The sequence below is a fragment of the Ochotona curzoniae genome, unplaced genomic scaffold, assembly GCF_017591425.1.
Source record: "Ochotona curzoniae isolate NIBS_2020 unplaced genomic scaffold, NIBS_Ocur_1.0 scaffold_3223, whole genome shotgun sequence".
NCBI classification, from domain to species: Eukaryota; Metazoa; Chordata; class Mammalia; order Lagomorpha; family Ochotonidae; genus Ochotona; species Ochotona curzoniae.
The window spans coordinates 16,394,128-16,418,885 of record NW_024467108.1 but is presented as its reverse complement, the minus strand read 5'-3'; the positions used below and the strand labels follow the sequence as shown (position 1 = coordinate 16,418,885).

The 24,758-nt window shown below is 44.0% G+C and overlaps 1 protein-coding gene across 1 annotated transcript; it reads left to right on the top strand.

Moving 5' to 3' along the window:
- The first annotated feature begins 10,297 nt into the window (after nt 1–10,297).
- LOC121145328 (tripartite motif-containing protein 64-like) lies at nt 10,298–15,864 on the top strand. Its single transcript, XM_040964054.1, has 6 exons — nt 10,298–10,708; nt 11,336–11,431; nt 12,354–12,584; nt 13,494–13,516; nt 14,741–14,838; nt 15,374–15,864. The coding sequence occupies exons 1-6, from the start codon at nt 10,298–10,300 to the stop codon at nt 15,862–15,864; spliced, it is 1,350 nt and encodes a 449-aa protein (XP_040819988.1).
- Nucleotides 15,865–24,758: the final 8,894 nt, after the last annotated feature.

The window sequence follows — 24,758 nt, the reverse complement described above, 5'->3', positions numbered from 1 at the left end:
TAAGAATGACTGTGACTGGATTGGAATCTAACACTTAACCTCGCTATGGAGATTTTAATCATGCTATTGAAGAATATTATGTAGGAAGTACCACACACTAGCATACTCATTCCATGATTTTTCTTCAGACATACACCTGCTGTGAAGTGTGAAGCTTAGCTGGAGTGAGCCACCACATAAAAATCCTATCTCTCTGTCTCTTGTTCTTGCTCCATAGAATCTGCATTTCAAATAAATCAATGAAACTGTATGTGTGTGCTTATTCCTTTGGTTTAGTCATTTTTGAATATGAGGGGGATAGTTAAGAAGGGGAAACATTAGTGATCCTCATAAGAACCAATGGAATTTAGGAATTCTACGAATGGGCTGCCCTCATCCTGGAAGCCTTTGAGCCTCTCCATCAGCCCAGTGATGGGCCCTTTGCTGAGTTCTGGATTCCCAGGCTGGGGCCCGTGAAGTAGTAGGGATTCAGACTCGCAGCAACAAGATGCAATCAAAGTGTGTTTGGCCAGTATAAATTATATTCAATCAGTGATACTTCTGTGAATCTTCATCATCAACACAGGAGTACCACAAAAATTATCACATTGAAAGGACTTTTTTGACTCCTGAATTTGTAACTACAACACACAGGTGTACTAGACATCCCATTAATCCATCCATTGCTAAAATTTTGTAGAGATCCTTAGCTGCTTATGCTCTGGAGAATGTTCACGAGTGAACTCTTTTGTCCACCTGCCAGACCTCAAGGATTCTCCCTGCCTGCAATGCAGGAACCTCTGAAAATGACATGGGTGGATAGGATTGGGATGGAGCTGGGAGGTCTGAGAAACACGCCCTGGACCTGCCCTCAGCTCTGCATCCATCTCCTCCTCCCTTGGACTACCACAGGCGCCTGTGGTGTAGTTACAGGAACAGCCCTGCGCCGCTAGGTGGAGCTGGAGGGGCTCTGGGATGCTCAGTCCTGGGACCAGAACAGGGACAGTGAAAATCCAACTGTACATCTAGTGAAGCTGCACCTGTGCCCTGCTGCTTGTAGCTTTTGCCCAACTGAAGACAGTCGGAAGAAATGGAGAGTCTGTTTCTGCAGTGCAAATAAGCCAGTAGTGCATCTGTGGCTGAGGCAGAAGAATCCTGTTCCAAGTATGTCTCTCTCTATTGGAAATAGACACAGTCAGCTTTCTGGAGGCTCTTTGATCTTCATGGAGTGACCCTTGGATAAGACAGGGGTTTCAAAGAGGATGCGGATTCTCTCCGTGAAAAGCCAAGACACATCTCAATGTGGGGACACAGATTTCCTAGGTCACTCCATCTGTTTACACTTCAGCCTCTCCCATTCACTTGGACTCACACCCTCTGACAATAAGACATGCATATAGCCTGCTACAGTAAGTTTCTCACAAAGCACACATTATTCTCTTTGCTTTCACTCATTGTCTACTCATTAGGAACGGGACAATGAGGCTATCCCATTCTTGCTCAAACCATTTTCATCCACCTGTAGTTCTTGAAAGACTTTGAGAGAACATTTCATTGCTAGTGTCTTTTAAAAGATGATCTCTCAAGCCCAAAAGACTTGATGTGACTTCATTGTATTTAGAATTTGTCAGTGAATCATCACTGGCAACCTACAGATATTTGAACAAGTTAAAATTATCATGTGAAACCTTTCTGAGTCAGGCCGCACCTTTCTCTCTAAACATCACGCTACTCTTAGCATCATATTCCATGCAAACAATTATCAGAAAATCTTCCCTGTGAACCCGAGTGTTGTGGCTCTGTTGATGAACGTCCACTGTCTATCAGGTCTGTCTCGGGCTGCTGAGAAGGAAACACGGTCTCCTACTCACCGTCCACTCAGAGAGTGTTATGCTCTCCTCATTCAGGTTCCTCTGGTTTTCTTGCATCTGTTTCGATAATGATCTCATTTGCTTCACCAGCGTCTCCTGTAAAAGATCTGAATTTGAGCAACAGGAAAATTTGAGTAGTTTAGATTGGGACTCAGATGTGATGGAGACAACTAAGAATTTTGAGATAAAAGTATATTCTTACATGTAGAAGGAACCTATCATTTCCCTCAGTGCCTTTAAATTATGCATTTTGTAATATTTCATAATTTAGATGCCAAAGTATAATGTGATCATGGGAAAATGATTTTCAATAACATGCATGCTTACCATTTAATGTGTTTCGTTCCCTGAAACTCAATTTTAATCTGCTGATGTTTTGTCCCCATCAATTCCAATGCTCATGATCTTGTTTATTTGCAGGTTTAGTAAATATGATTCTCCAAAGCAGCTTCAGGAACCACCCTCAGTAGCCGATACAATCTCTCATCCTGAGTTCTTTCTGCCAAAATGACCACCACTATTATGTTGCATCAGAAAATTTTAATGAGCATTGAGTTCATCATTCTCCCAGCCTCTTGGGAAAGCATTTTCAGTTGTTTAAATAGTCACATTTATTTCAGACCCAGAGAGGAAAAGACTGCTCATATGCATTGCTATAAACCCCAGGTGCCCAGAAACAGACAGGGCCTCATTGGGCAGCAGCTGGAAATCAGGGATTGAATCCCTCTTCCCATGTGTGTGTGTCTCAGGAATCCTGCTCCTTGAGCTGCTACTGCTGCTTCCTGGTTTCATGTTAACTGAATGCTGGAATTAAGAGGCAGAACAAAGACTTGTACACAGGTGCTCCCCTCTGTCATGTGATGTGGAGGTGTTGATGCACACCAGTAAGCACAAATGTTGATTTTGATTTCCTTGGTGTTACCTGGAACCGTTCCTGACGTTCAATGCAGAATGCATTCACCATCATCAGGATGTTCTTCATTAACAGCTTGAGCCTATGATCCTCCACTACTCAGGGGTCTCAGTCTCACTTACCCTGCTATTCTCTGCAGCTATGTCAATGGCACAGTGTCTGTGACCAGCATGCTCCTGAGGGTCAGAGCAGAGCACACAGAGCAGGCTCTTGTCTTCTTCACAGAATATCTTCCTGGTCTCCTTGTGAGTGCCACACATGCCCTCCTCAGAGTTCTGGGAGTGCTGGATGCTGGCTTGTCTGGTAATGGAAACCAGATTCTTCAAATGAACATTGGTTTTGAAGTCTTCATTTTTCATGCTGGTTCTCTGCACACTGGGCATCGGACAGGCGATTTGGCTTCTTGCCAGGCCAGGCAGACAGAGGGCCTGCAAAAGCTATGCCCACAGTTTATGGTGACAGCAGCCAAGAGCCCTGAGCAGACCGCAGAAACAGAACAGTAAACTTCCTTTGGGACTCGGGATGGGAACTTTCTCTGGTCCTCGCTTGTTTCAAACTTTGGGTGCATACCCTCTCTGGCAATGACCATCAGCATCACACTGAAAACACCTCACAACAAATAAGGTACCGAACAAACAAACAAACAACAAAATCTAGAATAGATAGAGAACAACAAGGAAAGCCTAGAATCAGACAGAAACGGTCAGCGTGGACTCACTTACATCTTACTAGGTGGGACACAAAGATTAGTCACTCCTCACTAGGGCATTGAAGATTTCTCTGCATACCCCACCTCAAAACTGTTCTGCACCTAAACTGTTGACATATGTCCTGTTGGAGTTATAAGTCAGTCTAAACTAAAAAACAAAGCCAAGTTCAGCAAAATTATGTTTCAATGCTATAAAAAGCTAAATACTGCAAGGAAAATAGACACAAGACAGTTGAACAGTAATCCATAGACATTTAAAGGTGTATAGAACCCGGTTGTATATAAACTAAAATTGAAATGTCAATGAAGAAGTAACGGGATGTGGTTAAGAACTTGCATTTTTTTTTTTTAACATTTTGGTTGCTCAATACAATGTCCACTAATTCCATAATATTATAAATTGTTGCTGATGTTATGTTGGGGCTTTAATTGATCGGGATGATACTCTGCCAGCTCTACCTTCAGAACAAATGGTCTCTGCAAGAAGCCGTTGAACTTATGCAGATAAGAAGATACTGGACACTATGCTAGGTATATGCTTGCAATGAAAGAATCTCAACTGACCTTGAACTGTGGTAATGAAACAAGGTGGAGGAATCCAACATGTGGGAAGGGATTGGAGAGGGGTGCATGGGAATCCCAGGACCTATAAATCTGTGTCATATAATGTAATTAATAAAAAAAAATTCTTTATGCTTTAATTTTTTTGTTTTTGATCTACCCAGAGAGAGAGAAAACTGCAAACATCTGCTCTCTACTAGTTGACTCCCCAGGGGGCCATGATAGACAGGGTAAGAAGAGAATTGGCTTAAGGGAGGGGCTGTTAACACCCTTCCAGAAGATGTCATTGAAAGCAATTGAATTAAACTGAATTTCTTATTCTGAACTTCATAAACAAATGACTTTGAGAAGACATATCTTTCACAGAATTGACAAACACAGTAGACTATGCACTTCAGTTTAAAGGAAAATTGTATAAATTCCTTTCTTTCAACCACAAATTTGTGTATATCCATGACTATAATAATCCTAACCTAAGTGATGCTAATGATGCATCTGGGGATACTTGATGTGACAGAGACCCAACAGCATATTCTATGTCTGATTTGTGGTAATTGGTGGGTGGGTCAGATGCAGGTGAGGAATCCTATCACCAGACATATCTTCTACTTTTTTCAAGGTTCTAAATCCTGACTTGAAAGAGATAGACAGGTACACAAACACAGGCAAAACACACACACAACACACACACACACATTCACACACACATACATTCACACACAGACAGATTTTGGAGGCAAAGTGAGTGAGAGCTTCCTGATACTAATGAGTACACTCCTAGGGAGCAATGTGGGTCTGTCACTCTAGGGCTTGCTTTCCTGTGTTGGAAGTCTCTTAATCCTGATGGCTGTCCTCTCTTTTCTGAGCCCACATCTTCACCTGTGAAAGACACCAGGTGGCCACCTTACCCAGCAGGGTCTGTCTTGGAGGTGCTCAGTGGGAGCAGGTGGCTCACAAGCTACAGAGGTGCAAAGAAAAAGGACCAGGCCAGCATGTTCCAGCTCCTCCAAGCTGAACCCACTCAGAGTAATGAGAAGACACGTGGCTGAGATTCACATGCTCTATTGGACTGACGTCTTCAGTGGAGCGGGGCAGGATAAAAGAGAGGGAATTGGAGAGAGGAATCAGAGACAGGAGCCAGAGCCACAGGAGTTGGCATGGGGCCTCTGCCTTCTGATTCATGGACAATCCTCTCCACTTCCAATCCTGTGTTCTGCTTAGGGCCTGGGAAAGAAGTAGACAATGGTGGAAAGTTTGGGACACTGGTACACGTGTGGAACACTCATTTGTGGTGTGAGCATGTGGATGGAAAATCACACTCTTTCTGTGCTTAATTTTGTCAATTAGACATTCTATTAGCAAGAAGTAAATTAAATCAATTATTAAAATATGAATAGGACTACGGAGGTGAGCAGAAGAATTGTAGTTGTTTGATATAGAGAATCAATGACAAAGAAATCTGGCAGCAAACCCCTAACACTACCGGTTACAGACCTGTACGTTTCTCTATTGACTATGCTTCTCTCCTTGAATCAGTCAGGATCCCATATTGCAACCAGCTCCAATCCAGGAGGCCGTGCTTCCCAACCTGTTCTCTGTGGCCTGAGTAAGCATTCGGGCATGATCCCAAGCCTTGATCCCTGTACCCATGTGGCAGACTCAGAAGAGGCTCAGGAGCCTTGACTTCTGATTGGCTCAGCTCTGAGAGTAGCAGCTGCTAGGTAAGTGAATCAACAGTTAGTCTCTTTTTTTTTTTTTCTTTTACCTATATAACTTGTAGTTGTTGTAAAAGCAGATTATACAGAATAGAGGCAGAGAGAATAATCTTCCCCCTGCTGGCCTCCCAATAAATGCTCACATTCATAACAGGTGTTATGATCCACCTTGAAGACTCATAAGAAGCTCCTGGCTCGTGATTTCAGATTGACACAGCTCTGACAAGTGCACTCACCCGGGGAGTGAAACAGTGGACAGATGATCTTCGTCTCTATCTTTCCTCCCTATCTCTATACGTTGGACTTTAAAATATGAATACAGAAATCTTAAAAAAAAAAATGGAATCTTCTGCATTCAGATCGACTCAATTTGGGGTGTTAAGGTCATTTGGAAACATAAAGCAGAAGGTAGAATGTCCTTTCTCTCTGTCTCTCCTTCGCTATAAAATTCCATTCTAACAATATTTCTTACAAATATAATATTTAAAAAGATGCAATCACACAGAATTTTTTCTCTGTTTATGGAGTACCTGATCTTTGCCACTTAATTTCAAACAGCTCTCAGAGTTTGACTTTAAGTTGATTCTTTTTCCCAAAAGCCCTGCTGAGATTACGAAGGGTGGAAGAAAGTAATTTCCATTTTTCTTATGTTCTAAGCAGTAAATGTACACTAAGAAATATCACAACACACACACACAGTCATACACAAACAGACACACAAACACATACTACATTGAGACTCTTGCAGTTTTCCTATGATTCTCTTCCTCTTTGCACTAATTCTCTCACCTGATTTTACCAGTTTAGGATTCTGGAATGTATGTGTTCTGATGGAGTGTTACCCCATGCTGTTCATATTAGCCATGAACTCAAGCATTTTGTCAGCTGAGTCCCATTCTCCTTGAGTGAAATGTTTGTATTCTAACGCTGGAAGGTTGGATCCAGGACAATTCAAGACCACAGAGATTCCCAGATAATCGACAAATGTCTCATCTGGAAGCATCCTGCTCTGCACAAATTGAGGGATCTTACGACTGGGACTCTTTCTCCTATGGTTCTCCTAGTGATAGATTTCCCCAGTATCTCAGAGACTGACGCTCTCCTCTCTCTGTCCCAGTGTTCACTGTACAACGAAGGAGGCTGTGAGGTATTGGAGACTCCTAACACAGGAAATCAAACCCTGGCATGACAGACCCCATATTGCTCCCTGGGAATGTACTCGATAATATCGAGCAGATCTCACTTCGCTTCCAAAATGTATGTGTGCGTGTGTGTGTGTTTGCCTGTGTGTTTGTGTAACTCTAACTGTTTCAAATAAGAAATTAGAAACTTTGAAAAAACTGGCAGCTATCTTTCATTTATATTTTGTCATCTCTGTCATTTCAAATTCCATTGCTGCTGTCATATTTCTTGAGGTAAGACTATTATCTTCTCCTTCTCTGTTAGTTCATGGTATTTGTAATATTACAGTAATCTCTCATTCTAGTGCACTTGTTCTGTGCTAAATGTTTGATATCAAGAGAAAATATCCCAGGGGCCTGGCCACCAGCTAAATTTCTGGCCGTCAATGCACAAGGATCCCTATGGGCGCCAGTTCTAATCCTGGCAGCTCCAATTTCAATCCAGCTCCCTGCTTGTGACCTGGGAAAGCTGTCAAGGATGGCCAAAATCTTTGATATCCTACACCCACGTGGGAGACCCGGAAGAAATTCCTGGTTCCCAGCTTCAGATGGGCGCAGCACCTGCTGTTGCGCTCACTTATGGAGTAATTCATCCGATATAAGATCTTCCTCTCTGTCTCTCCTCTCTGTATATCTGACTTTGTAATAACAATAAATAAATTAAAAACAAAAAAGAGAGAGAGGACAGTCTGAGAGCAACATCTTCTGTCTGCTGATTCACTCCCAAGTTGCTGCAAAAGGCCAGAACTGAGCAGTCCGAAGCCAGAAACCAGGAAGCTCTTAGCAATATGGCAGGGACAATATCAATCCTTATCATTTCTTCATTAGGAAAGAATTATTTCATTAATTTGCAAGGCTGAGTGGCACACAGAAAGGAATTCAGAGACAGACATACAGACAGAATCTTCCATGTGGGGTCCTTACTAAAATGACCTGAGGAGTTAGGGCTTAGGTCAGGCTGAAAGCAGATTTCTGACAATCCACTCAGATTTCCAACATGGGTGCCAAGGGCTGCACTGACTGGATCCTTGTCTGCTGCTTTTCCAGATGTACCCTTTTCAGATCTCAGTGAAAAGTTCCTCTGGAAACACTGCTGCAGTATCTCTACAACCCCACTTTTCCCAACAAAACCAATTTACATGAGCCCATCAGTGAGCCCAACCCCTGTTTAATGTGCCTTCTAATTCCAATCACCTGTTCAAACTTGTCTCTGTGATCCCATCATGCACTTGTGATTTCTGCTGACATCAGAGGCTCCCATGATTGGGTGGGTGTGGCTTAAGGGCAGGTGGACCCTACAAGAGCAGACTTTCCCAGAGCCTTCTCAGCCAACAGCCACTGTCTTCACAGGCAGCAGCACCGCGTCACAGACCTGAAGCCGACTGTGACCACTGACCTTTCTGGACACGTCTGAGGTTCCCAGAGCTGCGACCACTGATAGCAGACACAGGTGAGCATGGAATTTAGGGGAAGGTCAACCTGCACGTTTTGTCTTAGCAGCCTATTTTTAGCTTAGCGGTCAGTTCATGCGGGTCTCATTTGAGCAAACAAGTGGCATTCCCATTTGTTTAAAGTAATAGCCAGGCTTATGTATTGGGTCAGCCGGCTCAACCTCTGCCTGCAGGTGCCATGGTCCCATGTGGGTGCAGATTTTGTGTTGCATGTGCTCTAGTTCAGTGCTGCTCCCTGCTTATGCTTAGGAGCAGGTGGAGGATGGCCTGGTGCCTACATGATCCACAGCATCCTTGTGGTAACCAGAAGATGACTGCACCTGGTGTCAGGTTGACTTGGCCTCAACCTCGTTGCCTTTCTGTGTGTGGCCAAGATAAAGGTGGAGGTTTCCGTCTGTCTCTGTTTCACTCTATGGCTATGGCTTTCCAATAAATGTGAATAAATGCTGTTTTCAGCGTGGCGGTATAAGTGCAATGTCTTTGATGGAATGTGCTGGATTCCCATATGGGTGTCAGTTCTAATTCTAGTGGCCCTGCTTCCCATCCAGCTCCCTGCTTGTGGCCTGGGAAAGCAGTTGAGGACAGCCCAATGCTCAGGACCCTGCACCCGCAAGGGAGACCCAGAAGAATCTCCTTGCTTCTGGTTTCGGATCGACCCAGATCCAACAGTTCTGGTCACTTGGGGAGTGAATCATAGGACGAAAGATCTTCCTCTCTGTCTCTCCTCCTCTTTGCAACAAGTATAAATAAATAAAGAAATCTTTGAAATAAATGAATTATGGGCTCAATGTGATAGCCTAGTGCTTAAAGTCCTTGCTTTGCATGTGCCGAGATTCCATGTGGACACCAGGTTGTACCCGGTTTGGCACTCTGCTTCCATCACCGTTCCCGTGGTTGGGGAAAGTCAATGAGGCCTGTCCAAAACCTGGGGACACTGCATCTGCATAGCAGAACCAGAAGAGGCTACTGGCTCCTGCCTTCAAATTAGCTTAGCTCTAGCCCTTGTGGTTCTTGGGGGAGGTAACCAGAAGATGGAAGATCTTTCCTTCTATTTCTGCTTTTCTCTAAATCTGACACTCCAATGAAACTCAGTACATCTTAAAAACACCGCAGCCACTCATCAGAGACCTGAAGGAGACTGTGACCACGGACTTTCAGGGACCTATCTGGACCTCCCAGAGATGAAACCACTGATACGAGGCACAGGTGAGGGTGAAGAAGACACCTGTTCCTGTCTTCAGTTGCTCTTGGCTTCAACCTTGTTGTTTACAGATTTTTTGTTTTGTTTTGCTTTTATTTTTTAAGATATAGTGTTTTTTATTGCAAAATCATATATATATATATATGTGTATATATATAGAGAGAGAGAGAGAAAGAGAGAGAAAGAGAGAGAGAGAGACAGAAAGGGAGAGAAAGAGAGAGATCTTCCATCTTGGGAGTCACTCACTAAGCCAATACATCTGCTAGAGCTGAGCCAATCATAAGCCAAGGCCCCTGATCCTCTTCTGAGTCTGCCACATGGGTGCAGGGATCAAGACTTGGGTTGTCCCCAAATGCTTTTCCAGACCACAGGCAGAGAACAGGTTGGGAAGCAAGGCCTCCTGGATGAGAGCAGGTGCCAATATGGGATCCCGACTTGTTCAAGGAAAGGCCTTTAAGCAATAAGCTTCCTTGTTGGCCCTCCTAAGGAAATTTGTAATGTACTTGAAACAAAGCTGATACTTGCTTAACTGATATTTCATTAGCTTATAGATGCAGCTTGACTGTGCTTCTTAAATTGAACTTTATATGGGGCTGACTTAATAATGAGGATCCCCAGAGCCTAAGTAGGACAGAGCTGCACACTCATCTTTGCTTTGTTGCCTCAGGAAATAATTACCACAATTCTCTCTAATTTTACAGTGTCTGCAGTGAATCATGGATCCATTCATGTTACAAGAGTTCCAGAGCAATGTCACATGCAGCATTTGCTGCCAGTATTTCCTGGATCCTGTCACATTGGAGTGTGGCCACAGCTTTTGCCGACCCTGCGTCTACCTGAGCTGGGAAGAAGGCTCATCGCCACTCTGCTGCCCAGAGTGTAGGCAGAAGTCAGAGAAGACAAACTTCAAAACCAACATAAGACTTCAGAAACTGGCTAATGCTGCCAGGATGGACAGAATGAGCCAGGTCCCCAGCTCACATGGGCAGGTCTGTGGTGCACACAGCGACGCCACAGGACTACTGGGTGACTTGGACAAGAATCTGTGCTGTGATTCTGCCTCTGAATCTTTCAAAGCCAACGGACATGGCCACAGCCAGCTGCAGTTTGCTGCTGAGGAATCCAGGGTGAGTGATATCTAACAGCTGGGCAGGTTCTCAGAGACCTCAAGTTGGAGAAAAAGATGTGGACTTAGGCTCATGGGTAGGTGAGAAAGACATTGTAGAGGTGGTCTCTTCACTATATATCCCAAGAGGCTTGTAGGTCCTTCAATGCTGTGCTTATGTTGATCAAGCCTCAGAGCTGGGCTGATGTATCTTGAAGAAGAGTCTAGTTGGAAACAGTGTTTATGCACCCTCAGTCAGTGTTGATACAACCAGTGGTCTGCAACAGTGAGTGTTTCAACGCCAGTCACATACCACAGTTTTCTCCATGAATGTTGTGTACAACCCTCAGGCTTTCTACAGACAGTCCATTGTAATCTTCTGTCATGTCCGTTGTCCTAGATATCATATGCAAAATAGGTTACTGTGTGACAATATGAAGATTTGTTCTACATGAAACCAATAACAAAACAATAAAAAGGAAAGGAAAACAAAGGAATGGGACAGAAAGGGAGGGGAGGGCAAGGCAAGGCAGGGAAAGGAAAAGGAAATGAAGAAAATGCCCGAACCCCTGCCAAGTCCCATTCATCAGGGAGGAAAAGTAGACACTACCTCACCTCATTGTTTCTTAACCCTAAAATTATTTTACAGGGAACACTTCTGAAGGAAATGAGTGCTTTATGGGAACTGATGCAGGAAGTGAAAATCTGTGTGCCCAAGCAAAAAAGGAAGAAGCATTCATTTATGGTAAGAATGAAAAGATTGGATACAAAGAACATAACTCCTTACACCTTTGAGCAATTTCCACTTCCTCTTCAAGGATAGTGATTTCCTCACACCCAAAGCAGAGTGTTCCAACGATAACTCTCTCACTAGCTGAAAGAGCTGGTGAGAAGGATACTAGAGGAAATCATCATCCCAGCTATTGCTGGTCCAACTTAGAAGTGTTACACAAATCTTCTCAGACACACAAGTACTAAAATACCAAAAGAGAAATACATAGTACCAGTATGGAAAATAGAATAATTGCACAAATATCTGTGTGCTGTGTAATGTTTACGCATCAAAAGAAAAAAAGATAAAGGCCAGGAAGCAAAAGATATAGAAATGAATAGAATTAGTGATACAATTAGAGCATTGATGAAGAAGAGGGTGAGAGATGAGATGGAAAGTGAGACAGATATCTAGAGAGAGACCCTGAGTTCCTTCTGGAGTATATTTGAAGAGAAAAGACTAGAAGTGTGCAGAGGCATTCGTAGCACCCCACAACACCTAAGAAATGGTGTACTAACTCAGCATGAAGTTGGTAAAGTGTTCCTTGAGAGTTTTTCAGTATTTGAAGATACATGTGACAGAGAGGGAGAAATACAAGCAGATATGTTCCATGTGCTGGTTCTCTTCCCAAGTGGCAGGAAGAGCCATGGCAATGTTGGGCTGAATGAGGCAGCCTCTCCCTGCACCTGCAGCCCTCATGTGAGCCATCAAAGGCACAAGCCCTTAGGCCATCCATGCTGTCTTAGCACATTAGAATGAGCAAGAGGTGAAGCAGAGAGGCTGCAACAGGTGCTCCTAGGGAAGGTAGGGTCAACTCAGCCAATGATATGAGATGTTTCAAACTCCTGTTAAGTGTGAAGCTATGCAATTCTCATGAGCTAATATCTCTCTACAGGAGTATGTGTCCCTAAGGGAGGAGATGATCAAGGCACAGTATCAGAAGATGCATATGCTTCTTCATGAGGAAGAAGAGCTGCACCTGCAGAGACTGCACAGCGAAGCACGGGAGCTTTTGCAGCAGTTCCAGGACCATGAATCGAGCATGACCCAACACATACATTGCGTGAAAGAAAAATACAAAGAGCTGGTTGAGATGTGCCACAAGCCTGACATGGAGTTACTGCAGGTGAGCAGGGAAGGGCCACGTTCAGAGACATGTGTGCTTCTCTGAGCAGGTGGTCAGGACACTAAAATGTTAACTGCACCTATAGCTACTCTCAGCTGCATGACACGTGTGTAATGAATGACTCAAAGATTTGATTACCCGAACACTTAATTCTGCATGGGCAGAAAACCTTTTCTGTGTCTTTGTGATAATACATCGGATAAAATTCTCTACCTGTAATCAAAAATGCTGCTCCCAGAAAGAGTCATACAGAAACGTAATCATGACAGTGTAACATGTTTCTTATCCATTCTGAAAATCAGCAAGCTTCCTGTGTTGAGCAGGATCAGCCATCAAAAGCTGAAAGGATAAGGAATGCATTTTCTCTAAGGAAACTGCAGCCAGGACTCAAGAATATACTGATATTTAAAAGACTAATTTACACGACTCTGGACAATGCTATAAATTTGTAATTGGCTACCTAAAAAAGTATCCCCACTGCCTGCCTTTTGAGAAGAACACTCTGATCTTTAATCTAAAAGCAATTGGCTGAAGAACTTGGAGGCTTTGCCCTTTGCTTGGGCAGGATCAGTCACCCATTGTAATGCACTCTGCTTTTCAGACAGCTCTCTTCTCTGCTTAGCACTGTAGTCAGAAGTGCTCAGCTCTCTCTAGGAATGATAGCTGGGACTTGATCTTCAGCCTACATCCTGTGGCATCTCTTCACAGCTTCATGCTGAGGTCCACCTATTTTGGGCTCACACTGGAATTCCTTCATGAGGTAGCTCAGGTTCTGTTACTTGCTGATGTTGATAATTCTTAGTAATTAAAGCAAACCACATTCACAGAAATGATGAGTTTTCCCCAAAAGTTCAATGAAAAACTTCTCCGAGTTAACCGCTTTTTTGTCTTTTTTTTTTTTTCTTTCAGAATGTGAAGATGGAATTGGAAAGGTGAGTGTAGAGCAACCATCTCTGATGGGTGAGAAATTGTGTCCCTGATGATGAGTCAGGTGTTTGTAATTTGCTCTATTAACACAGTTCTGTCAGTCTGTGTCCCCATTTAGTGGAGCAGGGGTTCTCAGCACTTTTCTCCTTGGTTTAAGTAAGTTTAGAAGTGGCTGACTTCAAATGTGTGAATGTATGCTTCTGCTTTCTGGAGTCTGCTTCACCCTGTCTGTCCTCTCTGCTCCTTCTACTACCTCAGTATCTCAAGAAACCAAGTGGTGGGAAAGTAATATGAGCACAGGAAAGAGGAGGATTCCTCAGGCTGGGAAGAGAAGGGAGGCTTTGCTCTTGGAAGTAGCAGTGAGCAGGCCTTGCTCTCTCCTAGAATTTCCCATTTTCAGAGCGGATCAGGGGGATCCTCTGACTCAGCTTCCCCAGGACCAGGGCTGCCATGCTGGAATTGCTTTTCCTTGTGTGGCAGACATGCCCCAAGCCTCCTGGCTCCGAGGATGTGTCACTGATGTGCTGTTGGGGATGACTGCTAGTAGATTGCCTATAGATTATTGCTCATGATCTTGGCTATATACAATTGCCAGAACTCGGGGGCCAGTTCTGCGGCCTAGCCTCTAAAGACCTTGCCTTGAACATGCCGGGATCCCATATGGGCTCTGGTTGCTATCCCGGCAGCTCCACTTCCCAGCCAACTTTCTGCTTGTGGCTTGGGAAGGCAGTCGAGGACAGCCCAAAACCTTGTGCCCCTGTACCCATGTAGGAAACCTGGAGGAAGTTCTTGGCTCCTGGCTTGGCATAGGTGCAGCACGAGCCATTGCGGCGACTTGGAGAGTGAATCTTCGGAAGGAAAATCTTCCTCTCTGTCCCTCCTTCTCTCTGTACATTTGGCTTTGTAATAAAAAAAATCAATAATAAAAAAAAAAAAAAGAAAAGATTGCCAGAAATCAGAACTCTACTTTCCCTGAAATAGAGGATACTGGTAGAATCAGCATGGTGGCCAATATTTTAGGGATACAAACATCTTAGAAGATGAGGCAATTCGATGTGATGTGATATTCAGAATGATTATCCATTTATCACAATGAAGTAGTGAGTGAAATTTATCTTCAAAACCCTGCTAAATTAAGACTCTCAAGCAACATTGCTTGTGTACACTGTAGAAGTCTTTGTGACTGCGTGATTGCCCTTGCCTGAAGTGTCATGTGTTGTTCCTCACAGAGCAGAGCTCATACGGAGATACAGGCCCCAGCCAGTGGACCCTGTACTGACTTCTTGGAGCATCAGTGGACTTCAACAGATGCTGAATAATTTCAGAGGTAAGCATCAGCCTGCATCAGTCTAGCTCTCATTGCCTTCTTCAGTGTGTGGGACATGAGCCCTTTCCCAGATTAGTCCATGTTGCGCACCTGGAAACACAATAGGGTTTACTAAAATGCTATCTTTGCCCTTTGCTGAATCACTTTACTACAGTGATCCAAACTGAGCTTTGTAATGAAGCTTTTCATCAGGCAGAAGATCTTGGGTTCAGCGGCAGGGAGCTGGATTGCAAATGCATCTGACTGGAAACAAACCGGCTCCCATGAGGGATATCAGCTCCTGTAGTAATTATTTTGATCTTCATTTTCACTGTAATTTAAATGACTTTTCCAGGCCATGAAGTCCACAATCTTAGTAGCATGACAGCAACCTGAACTTGTCCCTTGTCATTTTTGTCCATATCCTGTTTCTTGCTAGGAGGACACCTGAGGTGATTCTATACATAGAAAGAGAGAAAGAAAGATACATAGATCTGATTTTAGAACCTGAAAATGGTAATTCATCGACTAGTTTTTGTTCGCTTCTTTTTTGCAGTGTCTAATGGTTTGGAAAAGAATGTGGCGAGTCACTACATATGCCTTTCTGAGGATCTCAGCTCTGAAATATTTGGAGAACACCATGATGCTCCCAGTCAAGGCCCAAGAGCACAGAGTTTTGTTGCGTGGGGTGCACCGACCTTCCGCTCTGGCAGGCATTACTTCGAGGTGGATGTATCGCACTCCTCCAACTGGATTCTAGGACTCTGTAGTGATTCCAGCATAGATGACCCCGATACCTTTATTGACACAGAGGGTGCATTTTTCCTTTATTCCATGAAGTGTGGTGATGGTCACATGCTCTGCACCAGAAATCCAAGACTACATCACTATGTGGAGAGGCCTGTGGGTCTGGTTGGGGTGTTTCTTGATTGTGAATATGGAATGGTGAGCTTCTATGATGTTTCCCAAAGCTCCCTCATACATTGTTTCCCTCCAAACTTATTCTCCTACCCTCTGAAGCCCTTCCTTTGCATGGGTACTCCATAAATTGTCACATTTTATAATTGTTTTAGTTAACTGTCAGGGTGGATAGTCTAACAGTGTTAAAATGTTTCTGATGGGAGACATCACAGTCTTTGTATGCCTTGTATCTAAGGGAAGGTAGATTAATTGTAATCACTATATGTTGCTAAATTGGACAACCACATTGAATGTATGAAACTTTATATGAAATTTAACTTTAATAAAGAATATTGCAACCAATGCTTGTCTGATTCTAGTACCTGTTCAGCATCCCCTATAGAATTACAACCCCCATTGATGAGCCAACAATTCTTAAAGGTCTCATGTTCAGGTGCTTTTGTCAAGAAATTGAGCCATCCTCCAATATTTTGCTAGACCTTTTCAATAAAAATAATTAAAACCAAAAATATAAAAACATTCTGCATTTGTCAGAAGTGCATTCTCACGACAGAGTCACAAGGAGCACTTAGTGACTCTTGGTGCCTGTTTGAGATAAACTGAGAGGAACGATTGGTGCTACCTATAAAAAATGCAAGTGTGCATGTATGTGAGACTTGTGGTCACAGTCCAGTTAAAATTCATGTGAAAAAGCAGGAGAATACACTACATATAAGTATATGTTTTTTGGATAATAAACGTAAGAAAAGAACGGAATAAACAGGAATGTGTGAAATGAAAGACCCTCTTATACTCTTAGCAAGAAGACAAGAAGGAACATGTTTCCCCTCCCCCCCCTTTTTTTTTAAGATATCTTTACTATTTTTACAAAGGTGTGTATACAAAGAGAAGGAGAGACAAAGAATATCTTCCATCCAATGTGGCCTCAACGGCCTGACATGAGCCGATCTGAGGTCAGGACTTGGAGCCTCCCCCATTTCTGACACGCAGGTGCAGGTCCCAAGCTTTGAGCTGTCCTTGACTGCCTTCCCAGCCCACAAGCAGGGAGCTGGATGGGAAGAGGGGTCACCAGGATCAGAACCAGTGCCTATATGGGATCCTGTTGCAGGCAAGAGATGCCGCTTGCCTACTTAGCAAAATAATTCCAATTTCTACCCCTCCCATCTGTTAAAAATTTTGTCTTGGTCTACGCATTGGGGTTAACATGGTGATTACTTTAATTTGACCACCTCAGTGCTTAAGTGTTTCTATGCACTAGGATTCAGCAAACTGTAGTCAGATGCATAAAATATTTTGTTTGCTTTTATAATTCCGTGTTTATATTTCACACATTTGTTTATACGTGTTTCATGGGAGTTGGCTGGGTAATTTGCTAGAAAATTTTTTTTAAACACATTCATTTATTACCACGGCAGATGTAAAAAACGAGGCTGCCACATAGACCTCCACTCTGTTTTATTCCTCAGATGCCCAGCAACCTGGGCTGTATCTGAGTCTCTCACATTGGTGGTTTAAGCCCAGGCTCTTGGACCTTGTTCTGCTGTTTTCCCAGCCACATTCACAGGGAGTTGGATTGGAAGTGGAGCAATCTACCAACTGAGCCATCACTCCTGTGGGCAACTCTAGGAAGTAGCTTAACTCACTATGCCAGAATGCTACCCTAACACAAGATATTTTGTTTAAACATTTTATTTTATTTTTTATTGGAAAGGTTGATTTACAGAGAAGAGAGGCAGAAAGAAATATCTTCCATTCCCTGAGTCACTCCTGAAGTGGCTGCAATGTTCCCAGCTGAGCCAATCTGAAGCCTGGAACTAGGAGCTTCTTGTGTCTCCCACAAGGGGGCAGACTTCCAAAGCTATTGGTTACCTACAGCTGCTTTCCCAGGCCACAGCCAGGGAGCTGGAAGAAAAGTGCAACACTTGGGATGTGAACCTGCATCCACATAGAATCCTGGAGAAAGCAAGAGCAGGATTCAGCCACCAGGTTGTTTCTCTGCGCCCCTAACACGCACATTTCTATTTGCTGTAGATCTCTCCTTTTTCCTGGAATTCATTTTCTTACTTGCTATAGGCGTATCCTAATATACACCTAGAAAATGCATTAAATCTTTTGATAAAATGTCGTTGATTAGAAAGGCAGGATTAGAGGGAGAGAACAGGAGAGTGAGATCCACCACGGATTAGTGCACTGTCCAAATGCCTTCAAGAGCTGGGGCTGATCCAGGACAAGCCGGTAGCCCGGAGTTCTGTCAGCATTTCCCATGTAAGCCTCAGAGGTTCAAATGTTTGAACCGTCTTCTATGACTTTTTCAACTTCATAAATAGGAAGTCATATCAAAAGAATTGTAGTCACGTCTCAAAGAGACAGTCCAACATGGCATGTCACAGTGTGTCATGGTGCAGGAAAATACACTGTATGACGCTCAGTATTCAGCTTGACCTAAAGATACATTTCTTGGATCAGAACTGTTGCTCAGTGTCCCCTGCATCAATTTATATGGTTTAAAACAAGGACCTGCATTTGAGACAAATGCATCTTTTTATTAATCTTTTCTTTAATGATTTATTTTTTAAAGGTTTATTTTTTTATTTTCTTAAGATTTATTTTTATTATGTTTTTATTGGAAAGGCGTATATACAGAGAGGAGAGACAGAGAGGAAGATTTTCTGTCTGATGATTCACTCCCCAAGTGAGCACAACAGCCGATGCTATGCCGATCCGAAGCCAGGAGCCTCGTCCGGGTCTCCCACGCGGGTGCAGGGTCCCAAAGCCTTGGACCGTCCTCGACTGCTTTCCCGGGCCACAGGCAGGGAGCTGGAAGGGAAGCGGGGCTGCTGGGATAGAACCGGTGCCCATATGGGATCCCGGGTCTTAAAGGCGATGAATTCACTACTAGCCCACAGCGCCAGGCCCAACGATTAATTTTTTTTAATGTGACAATTAACGACTGTTCCAAACTTGTATGCTATATTATGTTTTTTTTTTGTTTTGTTTTGTTTTTTGCTATTATTTTGCTTTCTCTTCCTCGTGTGAGTCAATATAATGTTCATTGGAAAATAGTTTGTGGTCTTACACTCCCAGCAACCAAATGCAGCTCAGTTTTACTCTGTTCAGTAATATACTCTTGAAACCTGTAGCATCCTGGTACAAAAAAAAAACTGCATAATATTCAAAATTAGAAATTGTCTTAAAAATTTACTTCTCAGATCAAGACCTATGGTTCACAGAGCATTTAATGTAATAACTTAATATACAAATGAGGGCCCATATTACCAGCAAATGCATATTTTAAATGTATATTGGGGCAAGCGAACTTCAACTCACAAAAAGGAACAGAAATCAGGATGGAGCACATGTAATGCCGAACTAGGCTCTTACACCAACTGGTCTGCATGAGACAGAGCTACTACGCCACAGCATCGAAAGCAAATGCTGAGACAGGTGAGGGGCTAAGCCAACTGGGTCAGAGCAACCACTGGCACAGGTATGTAATCTAGGGCTGGGAATTGACTGGGTTGGGGAGCTGTGAGAGAACACCCTTGTTGGGTTGGGCTTCCCACAGGAGAGTGCAGAGGCCAGAGTAGGGGCTGCATTCTGGTCTGGATATGGCTGCAATCTCCCTTGTCACAAGTGTGGACTGGGGATGGGTGCACAGTGCTGCGCGAGATGCCAGCCCCGTCTGGTGCTCTGAAGAACCTGCATAAATGTTGGATTGACTAGGCTGGGTCTTGCCCCACCTGAGCCATGTGTGAGCAGTGTCTGGGTATGGACAAGCCTTGGCTGGGGTAAAACATCTAACACCAAGAACTAGAATGAATTGAATGCCAGCCTTGAGGGCTGGCCCATGTATCCACCAGTATGCACAAGACCTGGCATAGGGAGAGGTTCTGATGGAGGAGCTTGGGAAACTCCTCTGTCGGAACACAGTCCCTACAGGTGAGTGGAAGAACCATGATAGGGAGCAACCCGGATCAGAACAGAGGAAGATATCCAGCATCATACATATGGCATAGGTGGGGGGCAGACCAGGGTGAACCCATTTACATTGACCACTGGCAAATCCCAACACCATCATAGAGTGTAGGTAGGGCCAGCTTTGGTCAAACCACAAACTAGTGCACACAAAGGGATGCCAAGGTGGGAAGAGCCGTACCAGATGTGACTGCAGCTCCCAAACAGCACACGTGAGAACCATGGGGTGAGGGGGTAAAGCTGGCAGGGTGAATGTGGGCTCCCTGCTGGACAACCACTCCCACTATAGAACATGTGTTGGGATGGGGGCGGACCAGACCAGGCAGGGCTACAACCCCTGTGGTCCTCATGTGAGCTAGATCAGAGAAGGGCCAGGTTGGGCTGACTGTTCTGATTGGTGCAAGCAAAAATTAGAGTGGGTGAGGGTTGGTTGGCCTTTGCTGCAGCATCAGATGGCAGAGGCTGGCATTGTGGGCTTAATCTGTCTGTTAAACTCCAGAACCACCTGGAGAGTGCATCATCCGGGAGTGGGAGTGGCCTAGTAGGGAGATAGTGGGCACCTCCCTCTTGGGTTACCACTCCCACTGGAGAACACAAAAACCAGGACAGGGTAGAGGTGGCTAGACAGAAAGGCACCTAGGTTGCTCCTTATTGTGTCCATACCCAGACATTGCTCACACATGGCTCAGTAGGGTTAGAGACTCACCCACTGTGGGGGAATCCAGGATTGGATTCTAAGCACATCATTTGAATCTTTCCTGGATTTGACTTTTATGGCTATTTGCATGCTGCACCAGTCTGTGAGCAATATCTCTGTCTCTGCATATCTCTTTCTCTCTCTTTTTCTCTCCCACTCTATCTCTTCCTCTTTATCAAGCAAAGATTCAATTGATAAAATATAAATAAGATTGGAAGATATGTATTTTATAACAAACTTTTCTCTAAGAGACTTTGAGCATCCTCTAATTTTGCCATCCAGGACAAGTATAGAACCAAACTCCCCACAGATACTAAAGTGCACAAGACTTTCATATATACAGAATCAGCCAGGCCCAGCATGCTGGCCTAGCAGCTAAAGTCCTTGTCTTGAACGTGCCAGGAAACCATATGGGTACAGGTTCTAATTCCAGCAGCTGCACTTCCTATCCAGTTTCCTGCTTGTGGCCTAGGAAACACAGTGGAGGATGGCCCAAATCCTTGGGACCCTGCACCCATTTGGGAGATCTGGAAGAAGTTCCTGGCTCCTGGCTTTGGATCGGCACAGCACCGGCCATTGCAGTCACATGGGGAGTGAATCATCGGATGCAAGATCTTCCTCTCTGTCTCTCTTTCCCCTCTGTAGATCTGACTTTCCAATAAAAGTAAATAAATGTTTAAAAAAGAGAGAGAGAATCAGCCAAAGAAGAGTTCATTGAAAACAGTCTTATCAAACTGAATTTCTGAAGCTGGTCTTCATGAAAAACAGCTTTAATGAGAGATGCATCTCATAGAATTGACAAACACAGCTGGCTATCTAGTTCAGAATTAAAGGAAACTTCTGTGAATGTTGTTTCATCAATCACAAATTGGTGAAACTCAATGACTATAACACCCCTAACCTTGGTGATGCTAATGATGCATCTGAGGACAAGAAAAAACAAAGTAGTGGTTGATGTTTGCTTCGGTGCTATGTTTAGGGCACAGAGACAAACTAAAATTTACACATTCAAAACAGGTGAAATGTTTTTCTGACTGGCTTCTTCCTATGTTTACTAGAATCACTATTTCTGATGAAGCTTCAGGTATGCACAGGAAGGCATTTGGCATCTTGTGTGTTGCAAAAACGTAGGACCAGATGCCACAATATTAGCATCTATACATACGAACAACATTGGCATGAGTAAGGTTTTTGCACTATATCACACAAACCAAGGTATTCAAATGTTCTAGCCGTGGATGCTATGCCATCCTTTTAATTTCTAAAGTATTTATTGATTGATTGATTTTTAAAGATGCATTTCATTTCATTGAAGTCATAGTGACAGAGAAAAGGAGAGACAGAAAGAAAGAACTTCATCTGCTGGTTCCCTCCACATGTGGGTACAAGGGCTGGAGCAGAGCTGATCTGAAGCCAGAGGTCAGGAGCTTCTTCAGGGTCTCCCACGGGGGTGCAGGATCCCAAGGCTTTTTTTGGAGGGGCAGTCCTCAGTGGCTTTCCCAGACCACAAGCATGATGGAGGGGTGTGGCACAAGCATGATGGAGGGGTGTGGCACAGCCGGGATAAAGCCCAACGTCCATATTGAATCCCTGCACTTGTAAGGCAAGGACTTTAGCCACTAGCCTACCACGCTGAGCACAGAATCTACTTGTCTTAAAGATTTATTTACTTTTAGGGGAATATCTAGTCAGAGAGTGAAGGAGAGACATAGGAAAGGCTTCTCTATTTGCTGTTCCATACGTATAATGGGGACGAGGTCCAGGCCACGTCAATTTGAAGCCAGAAACAGGAGTCTTCTCCTAGACCCCAAGGATGCTGTGGATCACAAAGGCACCAAGATGTCCTCCTCACCTCTCCCAGGCATAAGCACGAGGCACACAAAACCAGAGCACATGCAACACAAAATCTGTGCCCACATGCAACCATGGCACCTGCAGGCGGAGGTTCAGCAAGTTGGCCCAAGACGCATGCATGGATACCATCACATTAGTGGGAATTCCACTTGTTTGCTCAAATGAGACCAGTATGAACTGACCGCTAAGCTTACAATGGGCTGGTAAGACAAAACGTGCAGGAGGGACTTCCCCTAACTTCCATGACCACCTGTGTCTGCTATCAGTGGTCACAGCTCTGGGAACTCCAGACGTGTCCAGGAAGGTCAGTGGTCACAGTCAGCTTCAGGTCTGTGACGCGGTGCTGCTGCCTGTGAAGACAATGGCTGTTGGCTGAGAAGGTTCTGAGAAAGTCTGCTTTTATAGGGTCCACCTGCCCTTAAGCCACACCCACCCAATCATGGGAGCCTCTGATGTCAGCAGAAATCACAAGTGCATGATGGGATTACAGAGACAAGTTTGAACAGGTGATTGGAATTAGAAGGTACAGTAAACACGGGTTGGGCTCACTGATGGGCTCATGTAAATGAGGTTTATTGGGAAAAGTGGGGTTGTGGAGATACTGCAGATGTTTGTAGAGGAACGTTTCACTGAGATCTGGAAAGGGTACATCAGGAAAGGCAGCAGACAAGGACCCAGTCAGTGCAGCCTTTGGCACCCATGTTTGAAATCTGAGTGGGTTGCCAGAATCCTGGTTTTAGCTAGGCCTGAGTCCCAAACTTGGCAGTCATTTGGGAAGTGACCCTAGATGGGAGATCTCTGTCTGTCCATTCCTTTGTGTGTGCCACTTGACCTTGCAAAATAATGAAATTAATTCTTTCATATGCAATAGATGATAAGAATTCGTACTCTCCCTGCCATGCTCCTAAGGGCTTCCCAGATCATCTCTTTCAACTCTCTATCCAAAGTTTCAACCAGATTGCCCAGGATGATATGGTTACCAAAGAACTAAGTGTGTTGATTAATTAACAACATCAGTAGAGGACTCAGTGATCCCGTTTTGACTAACCTGATCTTTTCTATCTTTGCTTTTTTTCCTGGATACCAGTTTTGCTGCTGTCTTTCACTGCACCAACTTCATGCCTCTCCTGTTTTCCCAGGCTGTTCGTTACACTGAGAGATCAATTGGAGTGATTGCTTTAACATCCAGCTACATGGGATTCACATATGTGGTATTCCCACGGACAAAATTCCTGACTGAATTGGAGTCTAACCAGCCAATCTCTTATCTCTCTCATTTTTCTCTTCCCTCGTGTTGCTCTGCCATTGAGATAAATTAATAAATCTTTAAAGTGTGTTTTTGTATTGGTTCCATAAATCTGTAATTCCAGGATTTCAGGAGATGGATAGGTCCAATTTTGGTCGTCTGATGAGTAATAACTGGTGGTTGAGGTGCAGGTGAAGAGACCAGTCACCAGACAGAATTCTCAGAGAGGCAGTGTCAAGGACAGCCTCTGCACAAAGTCAGCATAAATGATTCCCTCATGTCTCACCCCGACAGCCTAATCCTGTCTGTTCTTTTGCCCCTCCACCCACCAGGATCTCATCACTGTCATGCAAAGAAGTGAGACTATGGAGATTAAATCATTCTCCCACAGGCCTTTGATGATCACCCACACCCTTTCTCAAGCCATATCAGTATCTAACTAAGAATTAAAAGGATGATGGTCCCATGATCAAATAAGTGTAATTGATTAGTTCCCAGATTCACAGCCTAGGAAAATTCCATTATTTCAGGGAATTTGTAATATTACAGTGATCTCTCATTCTAGAGCACTTGTTCTGTGCTGAATGTTTTTTCTTTTTAAGATTTATTTTATTTTTATTGGAAGGCGGATATAAAGTGAGGAGAGACAGAGAGGAAGATCTTCTGTCTGATGATTCACTCCCCAGGCAGCCGCAACGGCTGGAGCTGAGCCAATCCAAAGCCAGGATCCTCTTAAGGGTCTCCCACACGGGTGCAGGGTCCCAAAGCTTTGGGCCATCCTACACTGCATTCCTGGGCAACAGGCAGGGAGCTGGATGGGAAGCAGGGCTGCTGGGTTAGAACCGGCACCCATATGGGATCATGGGCGTGCAAGGTGCAGACCTTAACCACTTGCGCCATCGCACCGGGCCCTGTGCTGAATGTTTGATATCAAGAGGGAGAAGATGATGGCCTTACCTCAAGAGATATGGGAACAGAAATGAGACTCGGAGTGACAGATATGTCAAAAATATAAATGAAACATAGCTTCCACTTTTTTCAAAGTTTCTAATTTCTTATTTGAAAGAGTTAGAGTTACACAAACACACAGGCAAACACACACACACACACACACACATAAATTTAGGAAGCGAAGTGAGATCTGCTCAACATTAACGAGTACATTCCCAGGGAGCAATGTCATGCCAGGGTTTGATTTCCTGTGTTGGGAGTCTCCACTACCTCACAGCCTCCTTCGTTGTACAGTGA